Source organism: Rhinolophus ferrumequinum, chromosome X (assembly GCF_004115265.2).
Source record: "Rhinolophus ferrumequinum isolate MPI-CBG mRhiFer1 chromosome X, mRhiFer1_v1.p, whole genome shotgun sequence".
Taxonomy (NCBI): Eukaryota; Metazoa; Chordata; class Mammalia; order Chiroptera; family Rhinolophidae; genus Rhinolophus; species Rhinolophus ferrumequinum.
The window spans coordinates 38480856-38500270 of NC_046284.1; the positions used below are offsets into that span (position 1 = coordinate 38480856).

At 44.6% G+C, this 19415-nt stretch overlaps 1 protein-coding gene across 1 annotated transcript; it reads right to left on the bottom strand.

Moving 5' to 3' along the window:
* Positions 1–11493: 11493 nt before the first annotated feature.
* On the bottom strand, positions 11494–11975 carry LOC117027332 (60S ribosomal protein L23a-like). The gene has a single exon (XM_033114966.1). The coding sequence runs from the start codon at positions 11973–11975 to the stop codon at positions 11547–11549; it is 429 nt and encodes a 142-aa protein (XP_032970857.1). The 3' UTR covers positions 11494–11546.
* Between the last annotated feature and the right edge of the window lie 7440 nt (positions 11976–19415).

The window sequence follows — 19415 nt, forward strand, 5'->3', positions numbered from 1 at the left end:
CCCTAGATGTGGTCCTGCGGGCCACAGGGTGGGGTCTGTGAGAGATACGTGGGGAGTGTGCCAGTTCCATGATGGATTTATTGCTGGAGCTGAGCCAGTATTAGGCCTCCGGTTACTTTTTCTCTACAAACGTCTGTTGCTGCCCTCACTAAATGTGAGAGAAATTATTACATAATGGCCGAGATGTGCGTCAGTCAAGTAGTAAATGTATATTGAGCAGATACCCTTGCAAGGCTAAGCGCTAGTAACTAAATTCTGATCCTCGACTGCCCAATGTCCAGTGATGAAAATAGGTACTTTTTAAAAGACTAAGATATTCTTTTTTAAACAATAGATCATTGACCATCAGAGGAATAGCATTGAATTTATATGATCGTGAAATACATTTATTTTTCCCACTGACATCATGACAGTAAGGCTCTCAGCTCTTTATGCAGCCTTAAGTATTGCTCAAGATGGCAGCAGAAGAGAGTGGATTGGGACCAGGGGCATGGCCCTCAGAAAGGCTGGAATAGGGCTCTAAATTCCTCCTTGGAAAGCAACCATGAAAAGATATGGCGGGTGGCTAGCAGGCTTGTGTAAAACCAAATAACTTGTACTCTGTATATTCTGTAACACCCCAGGAAGTTCAGGGAAAACTGCCTAATTAAATATGGTAATATTTCTTGCAGCAAACCATATGATTATTCATACAGAGTAAATAAATACCAATAAGTGGCCTTATTCAGTTTAGGTCAGATACTACTGACAATAATTTAGATCAATTTGACTGTCAAATAACTTACTAAATACAATTTTTTGTTTGTTTGTTTCCAGAGCTTTTTTGGATTTCAGAATTGCAGACAAGGGATTTGTGGATCCTTCTCGATGTGACTCTGGTCACAATTCAGTAATTGTTAGCTTTTATGTGTGTTTTTTTAATTAGTTCAGGTGTATAAAACAGCCATGATTAGACGTTTACACCCATCACAGATTGATAGCCCTACCAAGTCTACTATCCCTTCACTATATTCCCTATGCTGCAGTTTGCATCTGTGACTATATAAATTATACTTGACATTCAATATTATATTAGTTTCAGGTGTACAGCGCAGCAATTAGGCATATATAATCTATGAAGTGATCCCCCCAGTAAGTCCAGTACCCATCTGACACCATGTAACGATGACACTATATCTTCTAGTTTTGAATTTTGGACCTCTGATGTAATTAAATTTGGTAGTAGTTTGGCTTGGGACGTTTTGAAAGTTTTTTTTTTTTCCTTTCTTTGCTTCCCTTTTGTCACCTCAACCCTTGACGACTGTTCACTGTGCATTTACTATGCATACAAGTTCCAACGGTTCTGTTTACTTCAGACCAGTGGGCACTCCTGGCCCAGTAACTTGGGAGGGGTTTTTTGCATCTGTATGGGATCCTGACCCTGGGGCAGAGCAGCCTCTAGGAAGCGCTTTTTCCTGAAGTTGCCTGGCCAACTTCTCCTTCCTTTGTTCTGCCCCTCCTTGCCTGTCTATAAAACCTTTGGCTATATTAAGAGCAAGAAAACAGTCTCTGTGACTGGGACTACACTGTCTTCCCTTAATGCTGGCATTTTGGAATAAAACCTGCTTTTCTTTCCACCAACCTCGCCTTTGGAGTTTTGGCTTTCGTGCGGCGAGCAGCCAGACCTTTTCCAGGCTAATAATCCTACGCAGTCTTTACAATAGTATTGATTATATTCCCCATGGGGAATATGTATTTCACATTGCCATAACTATTTTGTGACTACAAATTTGTACTTCCTAATCCCTTCACCTTTCTCACTGTCATGCAGGGTCTCAGCTCTCGCTCCCTGCACAAGAACGCAGGATATGGTGAAGCCAAAAAGGAACAGCAATGGAGCCATAGATAGGAGTCATACCACTATAGTCTAGCTGGCGGCTAGGTTGGAGACACAGGAAGCAGGAACCACACGATCCGCAACCTGCCGTCCACTTCTATGCCAACCAACCTCACTTGATAACTGCAATCTGCACTTGCCAGCCACCATCTGCTGCTAGCATAGCCACGGCAGTTATATTAGTGGCCAGTGGCTCACTGGTTACAGCTGACGGCCAACTAGCCACAGCTGATGACCATCCAATCACAGTTGATGGCCATTTACTACCTGAGCCAGCACCTTTCCACGTGAGGCCGAGAGCCTGGAAACTGTACTCCTGGCTCTGTCCCTGATGGAGAAATTGACCTAAAATGGTTCCCTGCCATGTGGAACTGACCTAAAATGGTGGCCTGAGCAAAGAGAGAAGTCCCCAGCCTAAGCCCCGGCCCACTTCCGCATTACTCCCTCCAAGCCACACCCCGAGCCAATCACCAGACGACACCCACCCCTTCTCCAACTCCAGGAAGTCCCCAACTCATAAAAACTTGCTCAAAATCTTGCTAGGGGCTCAGTACTTTGGGAAAGATCCCGCTGAGCCCACCGGCGTAATAAAGCTGACCTTCCTAATGCTCTAAGTGCTGCTTGGGTTCTTTCTGGTCCTGGTATCCGTAACATTCTTGGTTCCCTGACCGGGAAACCCAACCGCGCTGGCCCCTTGAGCCACCGGTTTGGGCGAGAGCGGGCCATAGGGTGGCGGGAGAGCCGAGACGGGACTAGGCACGCCCTGCTGATTTTGGCAGGCCTGGGACCTCCCACCAGCTCCAGCCCGTGACTCCTTGCTGGACCCCAGTAGAGAGAAAGGACGGACAGCCAACCAGGATATCAGACACGGTAAGACCCCGGGGTTCGGACCCAGTTAGGCCTGCCTAAGGGCAGAAGGGGAACCTGATCACCTCCCATGGAGTCCCACTTCGGATTTTAGTTAGGTCCATTCCGGGGGAGGAGGGCATCTTTCCTCCCTGAATAAATGTGTGTGTGCTTGGTCCCAAACGGGATTCTGTGTAGATCCACAGCCTGTGGGCTACGGAGCCCGAGTGAGCCCCAACCTGCATTCTGTGGTAGCGTCATACAGTATAACAGTGATTTGCACTCTCAGAGTGCGACCTGGCCCGGGGCTTATATGGGCACACCTTAGCCAAGATGTACCCAAGGTTCCCGCGAGGCATGCAGCCAGGCAGGCGCCTGATTGAGACCCTTCTCTTTATGCAACACCGAACGTCGTGGGAGGGAGTCACGGGAAGCCCACGATTCTAGACTGCATGTTAAAGAATTTCAGGAAAGGTTTCGGAGGCAACTACGGGGTCAAAATGACCCCTGGACGACTCCGCACTTTATGTGAGCTGGAGTGGCCAAGTTTTGACGCGGGATGGCCCACAGAAGTCACTCTTGACCTCCACACGATTCACCGAGTCTACATAGTTGCCACCGGGACCCCAGGACATCCAGACCAGTTCCCTTACGTTGACTTGTGGTTGGAAATACCTCGAACCCTTCCTCCTTGGGTACGGTTCTGCTCCAATAGTAAGGGACAGTCCAGGATCTGCATTGCACGGAACCCACAAGGCTGCACCCAGAAAGACAAGACAATTTACCAGGAGACCCTGACGAAGAGCTGCCACCACCTCCCTACACACCATGGCCAACAGCTGGCGTGGCTCCGCCACTTGGAGACACTCCGCTTCCAGTCTCGGCCTCCCCGTGGTCCCAACCCAACCAGCCCGGAGCCGGACTTCATAGGATTAGCGGGAATCGAGTCAGACTGAAGAGGACTGGGCTTGTTCGAACTCGGCCCCCACGAGCCCACGGTTGACTTAGATGTAGGGGGCCAAACAGTGACTTCTATGGTAGATACTGGAGCAGGACACTCAGTAGTCACCACACCAGTGGCACCGCTCGGGGACCACAGGGTCACCATAATGGGAGCCACCGGGGATCAAGCTAAGAGCTGACTGTTCTGCCAGGCTTGGACTTGTAAATTAGGAGGACACACAGTGTCGCACGAGTTCCTCTACTTACCAGACTGCCCAATCCCGCTCCTGGGACGTGACCACCTTACCAAGTTAGGGGCGCAAATCTCCTTCAAACCATCAGGCCAAGCCACCATGTCACTGCATCCCCAGTCAGAGGGACTTATTCTGTCTATCACCACCCTGAGGGAAGAAGAATGGAGGCTCTATGGGACCGGCAGTGTAGAACAGAACGCAGAAGCCTAAAAGGTCAATTTCCCGGAGGTTTGGGCTGAAGATAACCCGCCTGGGCTAGCAAAATATAAGACCCCAGTTTTGGTGGAACTGAGACCTGGAGCTCAACCCCAATGGCTACGCCAATACCCCTACTCCAGGGAAGCTCGGGCAGGGATTAAAAAACACCTCGCCCATCTCAGAGCAGCAGGGATACTCGTAGAGTGCCAGTCGCCATGGAATACGCCCCTCCTGCCGGTAAGGAAGCCTAAAGGAGAATACCGGCCAGTACAAGATTTAAGGGTGGTAAACCAAGCCACAGTCTCCCTACACCCCGTAGTTCCAAATCCATATACTCTCCTCAGTCAGCTGCCCCTGGAGGCTGGATGGTTCACCTGCCTGGACCTGAGAGATGCATTCTTCTGCATTCGGTTGGCACCCCAGAGCCAATCATTGTTCGCCTTCAAATGGACTGAACCTGATACCGGCCGGCAGCTCTAACTGACATGGACTCGGCTCCCACAGGGCTTCAAAAACTCCCCACCCCTCTTTAGGAAAGTGCTAGCCTCAGATTTAGCCACCTTCCCTCGAGAAGAATACCACTGCACTCTATTGCAATATGTGGATGATCTGCTTTTATTCTGTGCCACTGAAACCGAGTGCCAAACCGTGACGCAGGCACTTCTGTCCCACTTAGCTGAGACAGGGTATAGAGTCTCCTGGAAGAAAGCCCAGCTCTGCAGAAAACAAGTAAAATACTTGGGCTTTGTCATCTCCAAAGGACAGCGGGCCCTCAGCACCGAGCGGAAGAAAGTCGTCACTTCTCTCCCCTGGCCCACCAACAGGAGAGTGCTCCGTGAGTTCCTCGGGGCCACCGGCTTCTGTGGGATCTAGATTCCTGGCTTTTCAACAATAGCCCGGCCCTTATATGAGGCTCTAACTGGTCAAGAAAAGGCCCCCATGCTATGGACAGAAGGTCAAGAGCACGCCTTCCAGCAGCTCGAGAGCTCACTTGGACAGACCCCAGCCCTCAGGTTACCTGATGCTGAGAGGCCATTCCACTTATTCGTCCATGAAAAAGACAAAATAGCCTTAGGGCTGCTGGCCCAAACTGTTGGACTGTGGCTCTGTCCCATTGCTTATCTCTCAAAGAAACTAGACGCAGTAGCAGCAGGTTGGCCGCCATGCCTGCAGGCCCTAGCAGCCACGGTAATTCTCATCAAAGAGGTGGATAAGCTCACCTTAGGCCAGAGACTCATAGTTGAAGTACCCTACTCGGTCACCACCTTAATGAACAGTCAAGGACCCCGATGGCTGTCGAATGCACGGCTGACTCAGAATCAAGGGCTACTCCTGGAAAATCCTCGGATCTCGTTAGAAACTGTGTGCACCCTGAATCCAGCCACTTTCCTGCCAACCGAGGAAGGGGATCCAGAACATGACTGTATAGAAGTTATCAACGAGGTCTACGCCACCAGACCCGACCTCCAGGACAGCCCACATCCTAACCGGACCTTACTCTGTGTACTGACGGCAGCAGCTTCCTGAGGGATGGAAAACGTCACGTGGGGTATGCAGTAACTACCACAGATGAGGTACTTGAGGCAGGGGCACTTCCATTGGGATGCTCGGCCCAATGGTCAGAACTATGGGTACTAATAAGAGCCCTTACTCTATCTGAGGGCCGAAAAGTCAACATCTACACCGACTCTCAGTATGCCTTTGCAACCGTCCATATCCACGGGACTATATACAAAGAAAGAGGCCTTCTGACCGTGGAGGGAAAAGCTATTAAAAATAAACAAGAAATCCTTAAGCTCATACAAGCCATTTGGCTTCCCCAGCAGGTTGCAGTTATCCATTGTTGGGCCACCAGAGAGGCAACGAGCCCTCAGCAGTTGGGAACAGGCTCGCCAACACCATGGCCAAATCAGCGGCGATGGGAAGCCCTAGTGAACTACTCTTGGTCACTAACACTACCACCACGTCCCTCCTGTGGTACACAAAAGAAGAACTCAGATGGGCAAAGTCAGACGGGGCCACCAGATTGCCACAAGGGTGGTGGTAACTGCCCAACAGAAGACTCTTCATTCCAGCCCTGCTAGGTCCTCAAGTAACCGCTGAATATCACAAGTTAACCCACTTAGGAAACAGTGCTCTCAAGGGCCTCCTAGCCAAAAACTTCTGTATTAGCCGGGTGTCAGCTCTTTGCAAGTCAATCGGAAAACACTGCCTCACTTATGCAAAGAACAATCCAAAGTCCGGCTCTAACCCCATCCCTGGGATTCAGAGAGGCAGTACCTCACCTTTTGAGGACCTCAAAGTCGACTTCACTGACATGACAAACTGCTGCAGTACTAAGTACTTGCTGGTCCTGGTCTGTACCTACTCCGGGTGGGTCGAAGCCTTCTCCACTCGGACTGAGAAAAGCCGCGAAGTAGCCAAGGTCCTCCTCAGGGAGATTATCCCCCGCTACGGGATTCCACTTTCCATCCACAGTGACAATGGGCCAGCTTTCATAGCAGAACTCCTCCAGACGGTAACCAGAGCCATGGGCATCAACTGGAGGCTCCATACAGCATACCGACCACAAAGCTCAGGGAAAGTTGAATGCATGAACCGTACCCTCAAGGAGACATTAGCTAAACTCCACCAGGAGACCTCCCTAGGGTGGGTGGACCTCCTACCATTAGCCATCCTTCGGGCGCACTGCACCCCTGGCAAATCTGGATTCTCTCCCTTCGAAATTATGTTCCGGAGATCCTCTCCCCTGCTAACCAGCCTCCCTGGTGACATTCGCCAGCTGGGGTTTTCCAGCATCCAAAACCAGATGTCCGCGCTAGGCAAGGTACTCACAGATGTACGTGCTTAACATTCTGGAAAGAGCCCCCATTTCTCTCGGGGCCCCGGTATACCCCTCTACCCTGGGAAATCAAGTCTGGGTCAAAGATTGGAAGTGCGAGCGTCTCCGACCTCGGTGAACAGGCCCTCACACTGTTATACTTGTTACTCCCACCGCTCTTAAAGTTTCAGGCATTGCTCCGTGGATCCATCACACTCGAGTTAAAAGAGCCCAGCTGGAGGACAACGCCTGGATCGCCCAACCTGACCCGGCCCATCCACTCTGTCTGACCTTCAAGAAACAGCCCAGTTGAGCCTCGCCGTAGTCTGCCCAGCCTCCGTCTTCGCTGTCATTGGACTCCTACTATTTCTAGCCTTTGCTGGTCCTCTTGGCTCCTACCCCTAGCCGGCCCACTCCTCACAATACTCCTCCTTGCCACCATCGGACCATGCATAGTTAACGCTGTCATATGTTTCATAGAGACCTCCGTCGCCCGTTGGGCTCCAGCCTGGATCCTTGCCCTGTGGGGTTATCGTCCTCTTAGCTAATAGGATGACTCTAAGTTGTTACCACTTACAATCATCAACAGGGAGAACATGATGGAGAAACTGACCTAAAATGGTTCCCTGCCACGTGGAACTGACCTAAAATGGTGGCCCGGACAAAGAGAGAAGTCCCCAGCCTAAGCCCCAGCCCACTTCTGCATAACCCAATCCAAGTCACACCCCAAGCCAATCACCAGACGACACCTACCCCTTCCCCAAATCCAGGAAGTCCCCAACTCATAAAAACCTGTTCAAAATCTTGCTAGGGGCTCAGTATTTTGGGAAAGATCCTGCTGAGCCCGCCAGCGTAATAAAGCTGACTGTCCTAACTCTCTGAGTGCTGCTTGGGTTCTTTCCGGTCTTGGTATCCGTAACATCCCCACACTCCACCCATCCAGGGTCTCGCCGCACAATCTACACGACAAGCATCTTCTGCAAGGGGCCCTGTGCGAGGAGCCTGGAGGTGAAGGCAATATCCTGGACACAGCCAGGTTCTCTGGGCACTGCTACTCTCTCTGGGCACAGCCAGATAGGACACAGCCAGAGCCTCTCAGGGTACTGTGCTGCAACAACAGTGGCTCACAGTCAAGGTGCTTACATATGCTCGATGGCGGCCGGTCAAGACACAAAAGCAAACATCCTTCGGTTCCACTGCATGATGGTACGTTCCCAAGTAAACAGTCAAGCCGTCCATCAAATCAGGAATGGAAGGCAATTCCCCATAGTCCACAGTCATTCGCGAGGGCTGTGTGTTAGTCTCACAATGTGTGCCCTCTCCACAGGGCGAGGGCTCCAAGTCCTCCCCCACCTGTGGGTGAGGGCCTCAGCAAGCACTTCCCAGCCCACAGGACCACAACAACCTTTGCTTTCTCCGGCCTATGCTGGTTGGGGAACCGTCCAAGTCTTCCCACCCCTCCATGGGGTTCCAGCTCTCCAGCAGCTGCTCCTCCCAGTCTTCCTGAGACTGAGTGTTCATATGCACAAACTGCTCCACCGCCCTTCGTAGAGCTTTGGCCGGCACCGTACCCTGCTCGCTGCGCCATGTGTCATGCACGGTCTCAGCTCTTGTTCCCCGCACAATAACGCAGGATATGGTGAGGCCAAAAAGGAACACCCACGGAGCCATAGATAGGGGAGTCGTACCACTATAGTCTTGCTGGTGGCTGGATTGGAGACACAGGAAGCAGGAGCCACACGATCCGCAACCTGCCATCCACTTCTCTGCCAACCAATCTCACTTGCTAACTGCAATCCGCCTCTCTGCAATCCGCAATCCACACTCCGCCATGCTAACTGCAAACCGCTCTTGCTAGCTCAGCCACCATCTTCATGCTAGCCCCCATTTGCTGCTAGCGTAGCCACAGCAGTTATATCAGTGGCCAATGGCTCACTGGTTACAGCTGACAGCCAATTAGCCACAGTTGATGGCCATATACTACCTGAGACAGCACCTTTCCACGTGAGGCCGAGAGCCTGGAAACTGCACTCCTGGCTCTGTCCCCATACTCACCCATCCGCTAAGCCTCCTTCCCATCTAGCAACCGTTAGTTTTTTCTCTGTATCTATGTGTCTATTTCTGTTTTGTTTGCTTGTTTATTCTGTTCTTTAGATTCCACATTTAAGTGAGATCATATTGTATTTGCCTTTCTCACTCTGACTTATTTCACCTAGCGTAATATCTTCTAGGTCCATCCGTGTTATTGCAAATGGTAAGATTTCATTTCTTTTTAGGGCAGAGTAATACTGGGTTGTGTAAATGTACCACAGTTTCTTTATCCAACCATCTGTTGATGGGCTTTTTGGTTATTCCATATCTTGGCTATTGTGAAGAGTGCTGTAGTAAACATAGGTGTGCATATATGTTTTTGAATTACAGTTTTGGATTTCTTTGGAGAAATACCCAGGAGTGTAATTGGTGCGTCATAAGCTAGTTCTACTTTTAACTTTTTGAGGAACCTCCATACTATTTTCCATAGTGGCTGCATCAATCTGCAATCGCACCAACACTGCACAAGAGTTCCCTTTTCTCCACATCCTTGCCAGCACTTGTTGTTTGTTGATTTATTAATGATAGCTATGCAGAGAGGAGTGAGATGCTATCTTATTGTAGTTTTTATTCACGTTTCTCTGATGATTAGTGACATTGGGCATCTTTTCATATATCTATTGGCCATCTGTATGTCCTCTTTGGAGAAATGTCTCTTCAGGTCCTCTGTCCATTTTTTAATTGGATTGTATGGGCTTTTGTTTGTTTGTTTGTTTGTTTTGTGTGGTGTGTTTGTTGAGTTGTATGAGTTGTTGTTTTTAAATAAATTTAGAATATTAACCCCTTATCAAATATATCATTGGCAAATATCTTCTCCCATTTAGTAGGATGTCTTTTCATTTTATTGATGGTTTCCTTTGCTGTGAAAAAACATTTTAGTTTCATGTAGTCCTATTTGTTAATTTTTTTCTTTTGTTTCCCTTGCCCGAGGAGATATATCAGTGCAAACATTACTAAGGATAATGTCTGAAAGTTTACTTCCTATATTTTTTCTAGGAGTTTTATGGTTTTGGGTCTTACATTTAAGTCTTTAATACATTTTGAGTTTGTTCTTGTATATGGCATAAGAAGTTTCATTTTTTTTGCATGTATGCAATTTTCCCACCATCATTTATTAAACAGACTGTCTTTACACTCAATGTAAATTCTCAGTTTCTTTGTCATAGATTAAATGAACATATAAGCATGGATTTATTTCTGGGCTCTCTATTCTGTTCCACTGATCTATGTGTCTGTTTTTATGCCAGTATCATGCTGTTTGGATTACTATGACCTTGTAGTGTAATTTGATATCAGGCACCATGATACCTCCAGCTTTGTTCTTTTTTCTCAGGATTTCCATGGCTATTTGGGGTCTTTTATGTTCCATATAAATTTTAGGATTATTTGTTCTAGTTCTGTGAAAAATGCAATTTGTATTTTGATAGGGACTGTGTTGAGTCTATATATTGTTTTGGCTAGTATGGACATTTGTTTTGTATTGGTTTGTTTCTCCTTCCTTTTTTTAAAAATTAGTTTCAGGTGCACAAAACAATGCAATAGCCAGATATTTCATCGCCACAAAGTGGCAACCCCCCTCCCCCAATCTACTGCCCCCCGACATCGTTCATATCTATTACAATTCCATTGACTTTATTCCCTATGCTGAACTCTATATCCCATGAATATATATATATATATATATATATATATATATATATATATATATACATATATATATGTAATCATAGTTGGCATACAATATCATTCAGCTTCAGCTTCAGGTGTACAGTGCAGTGGTCAGCCACCTACACCGTCCCTGAAGTGGTCTCCCTAATAAGACATGTGCCCATCTGACACCCTACAAGATCTTCAGAACATTGATTCCCCAAACTGTCTTTCATATTCTCATGGCAATATTGTGGTTACCAATTTGTGCTTTCTAATCCCCTCCCCTTCTCCCTCATCCCCACCCCCCTCCCATTTGGCAACCATCAGTTTTTTCTCTATTTCTCTGAGACTATTTCTGTTTACTTTGCTTATTTATTCAGTTAGTATGGCCATTTTAACTATATTAATCCTTCTTATCCATGAGCATGGTATATGTTTCCATTTATTTGTATCTTCTTTAAATTCTCTCTTCAGTTTCTTACAATTTTCTGAGTACAGGTCTTTTACTTCCTTGGTTAAATTTGTTCCTAAGTATTTTTTTTAAATGCAATTGTAAATGGGATTGTTTTCTTAATTTCTCTTTCTTATAGTTCGTTATTAGTGCATAAAAATGCAACTGATTCCTGAATATTAATTTTGTATTCTGCTACTTGACCAAATGTATCTATCAGTTCTAATAGATTTTTTTTGTGTGTGTAAACCCTGTTGTTTATTGTGTACAAGTATACCAAAGTATGGCCTCCCCCCAGCACAACCAGAAATCAACATAAAGAGACAAATATACAGTGAAAAACTTGTATTTAGAATTAGCCAGCTGGACTCAGTTTAGATGATACCAATTTTGTTGACAACATCCAAAGCATCGTAGTTAGGAGCCAGTCGAACATATGGCCTTCTTCTCTCCATCAGGCCTGATCAGGGTGTTGACCTTGGCCACGTCAATGTCATAGAGCTTCTTGACAGCTTGTTTGATCTGGTGCTTGTTGGCCTTGACATCCACAATGAACACAAGTGTATTGTTGTCTTCTATCTTCTTCATGGCTGACTCGGTAGTTAGGGGGAATTTGATGATGGTATAGTGGTCAAGCTTGTTTCTCCTGGGAGCGCTCTTCCGAGGATATTTAGGCTGCCTTCGGAGCCACAGTGTTTTGGGCCTTCGGAAGGTGGGTGACGTCCGGATCTTCTTTTTTGTGTAGCTGTGGATGCCTTTTAGGACTGCTTTCTTTGCCTTCAAAGCCTTTGCTTTGGCTTCGGCTTTGGGAGGGGCAGGGGTTTCCTTCTTCACTTTTGGCTCCATCTTCGTGAAAAGTTCTAACAGATTTTTGGTGGAATCTTTGGGGTTCTCTATATATAGTATTGTCATCTGAAATAATGACAATTTTACTTCCTCCTTTCCCATATGGATGCCTTTTATTTCTTTTCCTGTCTGATTGCTGTGGCTAGAATGTCCAGTACTAGGTTGAATAAAAGTAGTGAAAGTGGGCATCCTTGTCGTGTTCCTGATCTTAAGGGGAATACTTTTATTATAGCTTTTCCCCATTGAGTATGATACAAGCTGTGGGTTTGTCATATATGGCCTTTATTATGTTGAAATATGTTCTCTCTATTCCCACTTTGCTGAGAGTTTTTTTTTAATCATACATGGCTGCTGGATTTTGTCAAATTCTTCATCAGCATCTATTGATAAGACCATATGATTTTTATTTTTCATTCTGTTTATGTGGTGTATCACGTTAATTGATTTGCAAATATTGAACCAACCTTGCATACCAGGAATGAATCCCACTTGATCGTGGTGTATGATCTTTTTAATGTATGGTTGAATTCAGTTTGCTAATATTTTGTTGAGGATTTTTGCATCATGTTCATTAGGGATATTGGCCTATAGCTTTATTTTTTTGTAATGTCTTTGTCTGGTTTTGGAATCAGGGTAATGGCAGCCTCATAAAATGAGCTGGGGAGACTTCCCTTCTCCTGGATTTTTTGGGAATAGTTTGAGGAGAATAAGTGTTAATTCTTTTTTGAATGCTTGGTAAAATTCACCTGTGAAGCCATCTGTTCCAGGACTTTTGTTAGTTGTGAACTTGTTGATTACTGATTCAATTTCGTTTGTAGTAGTTTGTCTTTTCAGATTTTTTGTGTCTTCTTTATTCAGCCTTGCAAGATTGTATGCTTCTAGGAATTTTTCCATTTCTTCCAGGTTGTCCAATTTCTTGGCGTGTAGTTGCTCATAGTATTATCTTAATTTTTTTTTTTTTGCATTTATTTGGTGTAAATTGTCACTTCACTTCTTTTGTTTCCGATTTTATTTATGTGGGTCCTCTCTTTTACTTAATCAGTCTGATTAAAGGTTTTCCAATTTTGTTTATCTTTTCAAAGAATTACCTCTTTTTCTTATTGATCTTTCATATTTTTTTTGTATCTATTTTGTTTATTTCCACACTGATCTTTATTATTTCCTTCCTTGTAAGCACTTTAGGCTTTGTTTGCTGTTCTTTTCCCAGTTCTCTGAGGTGTAAATATAGACTGTTGATTTGAGATTTTTCTTGTTTCTTTAGGTAGGTGTGCATTGCTATGAACTTCCCCCTTAGGACTGCTTTCGCTGTGTCCCATACATTTGGGGTCATTGTGTTTTCATTTTCATTTGTCTCAGGATACCTTTTGATTTGGTCCTTGATCTCACTGTTGACCCATTCATTATTTAGTAGCATGTTATTTAGTCTCCATGGGTTGGTGGGTTTCTCAGGTTGTTTTTCTTTTAATTGATATCTAGTTTCATACAGTTGTGGTCAGAGAAAATGCTTGATATGATTTTAATCTTATTTAATTCATCGAGACTTGTTTTGTGGCCTACCTTGGAAAATGTGGTCTGTCTTGGAAAATGTTCCATGTGCACTTGAAACAAATGTATATTCTGCTGCTTTTGGGTGAAATGGTCTAAAAATATCAAATAAATCCATCTGGTCAAGTGCATCATTTAAGGTAGCTGTTCCTGTGTTGATTTTCTGTCTGAAAGACCTGTCCGTTGGTGTCTATGGGGTGTTAAAGTCCCCTACTATGATTGTGTTACTGTTCATCTCTGCCTTTATGTCAGTCAATATTTGCTTTATATAGTAAATGCTCCTATGTAAGGTGCATAAATACTTAGTAGGGTGATGTCCTCTTCTTGGATTGGTCCCTGTATTATTATGTAATGTCCTTTTTTGTCTCTTATAGCATTTGTTTTAAAGTCTATTTTCCCAATATGAGTATTGCTACTCCAGATTTTTTTTTCCCATTTTCACTTTCGTGAAATATCTTTTTCCATCCCTTTAATTTCAATCTGTGTGAGTCTTTCTATCTGAGGTAGGTCTCTTATAGACAGCATATGTCTTGTTTTCTTATCCATTTAGATATCCTATATCTTTTGATTGGAGCATTTAATCCATTTACATTTAAAGTTATTATTGATAGGTACATAGTTATTGGCATTTTATTATTCATGTATTTTATCTTATTTGTTTCCTTATTTTCTTCTTCTGCTTGAAGAAGTTCTTTTAACATTTCTTGTAATAGTAGGTTGGTGGTAATGAATTCTTTTAGCTCTTTCTTGTCTGGGAAGCTCTTTATCTGTCCTTTGATTTTAAATGATATCCTTGCTGGGTAGAATAGTCTTTGTCGTAGGTTCTTGTTTTTTTATCACTTCGAATATTTCCTGTCACTTCCTTCTGGCCTGCGGTTTCTGTTGAGAAATCAGGTGATAGTCTTATGGGAGCTCCCTTGTAAGTAAGTAGTTGTTTTTCTCTTTCTGCTTTTAGGATTCTCTCTTCATCTTTGACCTTTACCATTTTAATTATGATGTGTCTTGGTGTCTCTTTGGGTTCATCTCGTTTGACTCTCTGTGCTTCCTGGGCTTGTATGGGTATTTCCTTCACCAAGTTAGGGAAGATTTCAGTCATTATTTCTTCAAATAGGTTCTTGGTCCTTTGCTCCCTCTCTTCTCCTCTGGTACTACTATGATACAAATGTTATTATGCTTGATGTTGTCCCACAGGTCCCTTAAACTATCTTCATTTTTTTTTCTTTTTTATTTTTGTTGTTCCCATTGGGTATTTTCTGCTACTTTGTCTTCTACATCACCTCTTCGATCCTGTGCTTCATTTAATCTGCCTTTAATTCCCTCTAATGTATTCTTCATTTCAGTTATTGTATTCTTTATTTCTAACCAGTTCTTTCTCATGGTTCCTATGTCCTCCTTTATGCTTGCTATCTCTTTGTTGTAATTCTCATTAAGTTACTTAAGCATTCTTAGAATCAGTGTTTTAAACTCTATCTCTGGTAAGTTGGTTGCCTCCATTTCATTTAGTTCTATTTCTGGAGGTTTCTCTTTTTCTTTTATTTGGGACACTTTTCTTTGTTTCTTCATTCTGGCTGTCCCTTTGTGTTTGCTTCTATGTATTAGGTAGATCTCCTATGTCTCTCAGTCTTTGCTGGTTGGCCTTATGTAGTATGTGTCCTGTGTGTTCTGACAGTGCAGTCTCCCTGACCTCCTGTTCGTGTGTTCCGGGAGTGTCCCTTGAGTGTGTTGTGTGTGTTCTCTTGTTGTAGTTGAGCCTTGATTTCTTCTCAGGTGTCAGTAGGTGGAATTGACTCCCAGGCTGACTGACTGTGATGATTAGTTACGCCCACATTGTATGAGTTGCTATGTGGAGGCTGACCCTCAGTGGAGGATTTGCCCCACTTGTGCTTGCTGAGAGCCTCCCACCCCACTTTGGGTGTGCTGCTTGTGAGTCTAGCCAGTTAGTGCTCTGGTGCTGTCTGAAGCTGGCCTCTGGGTGTGTTTTTTCTCATGTTTCTTAGGTGGGGCTCCCATGCAGGCCAATTTCAGCCTTGCCTGTTATTGGCCCACAGCTACCTGGTAGGAGCCACAAAGATATATGTGGTTGGCTGCTGCCAGTGCTGGACCTGAAGTCTTGTGGGGTCGCCTCATTGTGAACTGAGGTCAGCTGCTACCAGTATTGGGCCTTAGACAGCTTAATAAAAGGGCCAGGGCCCCTTAGGCCTATTGACATCCGCCAGCTGCCTATGAGGCCCAGCCGTTGAAAGAGCTTCCTTAGGTGCATGGGCCCAGCTAGTTGACCCAGTGTTGCAGGTGTCCTTGGCAATGCAGCACTAGCTGGGCTGGGCAGATTCCCAGGGAGTCACAAGACATGGCTGTATTTTTTATAAAGTTAATGCAGATCCAGTTCTTATGCCAGTACCAAGCCTGTCACCACTTCTCACAGTGCCCCGGGAACACCGCAGCCATGCACTGCTCACCTTAGGGCAGTGCCTGGCTTGTGACCACTTCATGAGATTCCCTTAGAACATTTCAGCCAGCCACCATTTGCTTCAGGCTCACAAATTCCTGAGAGCTGCCCAAGAGTGGTAGCAGCTCAGTTTTTGGGTTTCTGTCCAGCATCAAAATCTCCCTGGGCTGTCATGGGCTGTCCATTGCAGCAAAACTCCTCTGTGGCTTGTTGGGCTGGGTCTGCCACCCAGGTGCCCAAAGTACCCCTGCCAATGCAGCTCTAGGTGGGTAGGGTTGTGTTCCAGGGAGCTAAGGAATGTGATCAGTGGTTTCTATAAAGCCAATGCAGTCTTGGCTCCCACACCAGTGCTGGGCCCACGACTGCCCTGCAAAAACACCCTGAGAATACCACGGCCAGCCATCTCCCATCTCAGGTCTACAGGTTCCCAAGAGCTGCCCAAGAGACACTGCAATGCAGATCTTGGGTTTCCACCTACCAGCAAACGTTTCCTGAGGCCCATCCACCACTGCAAAAGGTTTCCATATCTTCTGGCATGGGACCAGCAGCCCAGTGGTCAAGAATGTCAAAGTAGCACCAGCTGTGTGCGGGCAGGGGGCAGGGACCCAGGGCATCATCAAGGCAGTGCACACACGCACATTCCACCAGAGCAATGTGGTCCCAGCTTGGCTCTTTGGGGGAGGTCTTAACACTGAAAAGATGGCATCTCCTGTAGGCCACATGTGTGTTAGACTTCACAGAGGGACAACAATGGCTCCTGTCCCTCTAGCTCCTACCTGAAGCCACACAACTCAGTCCCTCCCCACATGTCCTTGGGCCTCCAGAGCTGCTACCCCTCCACCAGAGACCAGATGAGTGCCCACCAGCAAGTCCATGTGCTGGCTCTACAAGAGGGCATGTGGGTTCCAGCTGCCTTCCACCTCACCAGATAGGGCAGACAGCATCTTCGTTGATTTCACTGCCCAATGCCATGGGAACTCCTTCCTGGCACTGGACCCCTGGGCTGGGGAGCCCGATGTGGTGCTGGAACCCCTCCCTCTTCAGCAGGGACCTCTGCCACCTAGGTGTCCCTCCCAGTGTTCAACCATGGGCCTGGGGTCAGCCCACTTCGCATCTCCACCCCTCTCATCGGTCTCGATGTGGCCTCTTTATTATATCCTTATTTATAGGGGTTTTGTTCAGCTAGTCTTCCGATGATTCTTGAGGTTGATTGTTCTATAATCTATTTGTAATTTTGATGTGATCCTGGGATGCAGTAGGCATAATATTTACCTAATCCACCATCTTGGACCTCTCTCGCTTTTATGTGTTTTAAACATGTTAATTTCCTAGGTATAAAAATGTATCTCAAAATGCTATTTTATTTTGTTGCTCACTAGGAAAGGTATGAATTTTTTCCTTAAGATTTATGGAAAGATATAAGTAAATAAACTACCTGAATTTATTCTCTTCCTTGTTATCTAATAGTGAATTTATGTTTGTCGTAAAAATTAAAGTTTTGTGTTTTATACTGTTCTAGGTGCTGAGGACAATTCAAAGATGAAGAAGACAACTTAGTTCCTGTCTTCCAGGAGCTCACAATCTAGCAATGGAAACAAATAATGGAGTCCTAATTTTGTGCTTCTTTTCACTATAACATTCCACCTCTCGTGAACCTTTTATAAGGTACCTTAAAATTATAGTTAGAAAAAGTCAAAATAGAATAGGAATGATAAGTTGATAACACTGTTAGAGTTATTAAAGCTGTCTATTTAAATGCTTTTATCAATTGTATGATAAAAGCATTTCTGGAAACGTCAAACTGCATGGGTACCCATCTATCATCCTTTAAAAAAATTAAATTTATTGGTGTAACATTGGTAAATAACATTATGTAAACTATCCTTCTTTTTAAAGGTGTGAAAAGAGGTGTTTGTTTTCCTTGAAACACCTGTTTTTGAGTTTTAAAGGATCAGGTTTTAGGGTTAGCCTAAGGCAGTGGTTTTGAAGCTTTTCCCCTTATTAGGAATGGAAGCCTTTAACCAAACCTATTTCATGTAAAAGTCCACATATCATAAAAATGAAAACTGCTATAGTTGAAGCAGAGATAGTTTAGGTCCCTGCCTGCTTGACCTTCTCTAGGTGCCCAGAGACTGCCCCCAAATCTTCATTAAAAAAAGAAAATAAAAACTATTGGTCCAAAGCAGGGGTTGGCGAAGCAGGGTACACTGGACAAATCCATTCCTGCTGTCTATTTTTGTAAATTAAGTTTCATCAGAACCCAGCCAGGCCTATTTGTTTATGTATGTCCCACAAAGCCTAAAATATTTACTTTCAGGCTCTTTACAGAAAAATTTTGCCAACCCTTGGCCCATAGGATACTATTTTCTAGGGTATGCCAGAACTGAAAGTATACTTTAATGATTTTTTTGAATCAGTTTCACAATAGAATTGTATAATACAGCAAAATCATACTTACCAATAAAAATGAGGATACAACCTTTTTGCCATCTGGGTAATTCACAGTGACTTTAAAAACTACACAGGTTTTCTGCTTTTTCTGCCTGACTTATTTTGCTTAGCATTATATTCTCAAGATCCATCCATGTTGTCACAAATGGTCCTATTTCATCTTTTCTTACTGCCGAGTAGTATTCCATTGTGTACATATACCACATATGATTTCACTGATATGTGGTATATAAATCAAAAACAACAAAAGAACAAGACAAACAAATGAGAAACAAGAACTCATAGACACAGACAATAGTTTAGTGGTTACCAGAGGGTAAGGGGGGGTGGGGGGTGAGAGATGAGGGTAAGGGGGATCAAATATAAGGTGATGGAAGGAGAACTGACTCTGGGTGGTGAACACACAATGGGATTTATAGATGATGTAATACAGAATTGTACACCTGAAATCTATGTAACTTTACTAACAATTGTTACCCCAATAAACTTTAATTAAAAAAAAGAAAACAAACAAACAAAAAAAACTACACAGGTTTAATACCAAGGTGGGTTTAAGGAAACTTTTTCTGCTTCCTTATCTACATAGCATAAACTCTACTAGAGGTCACAGGTAGTATGTGGAACAACTTGTCTGTGGGATGCTCACTCTCTCCTCTTGGCAAGAATACAAACTGGCAGTATCCTTGGGGCCAGTTTTGCTCCAAACCAAGGGTAATCACTTGGAACCTCAGTAGTACATGTAGGCTTTTTATGTATAGGGTTAGGTGATTTGAGGTACAATATTGACATGAAAAGATTTAATATTGAAATCTCAGTGAGAGTTTTTATGGATTTTAAAGTATCACAATCCATGGGGAAAAAAATCATTTTGAAACTAGCCAAAATTTGTCAGGGCTAAGATCAAATTCTATAATCAGCAACCCTCAATTATCTGTTTGAAAGGTCAGTTGTATTACAGATTATAATAGTAAATATTCAAAAAATCATTTCTGTTTGAC

Bases quoted from the DNA above. Each gene is read 5' to 3' on its own strand.
- LOC117027332 (XM_033114966.1), bottom strand. From the start codon at position 11,975: ATGGAGCCAAAAGTGAAGAAGGAAACCCCTGCCCCTCCCAAAGCCGAA.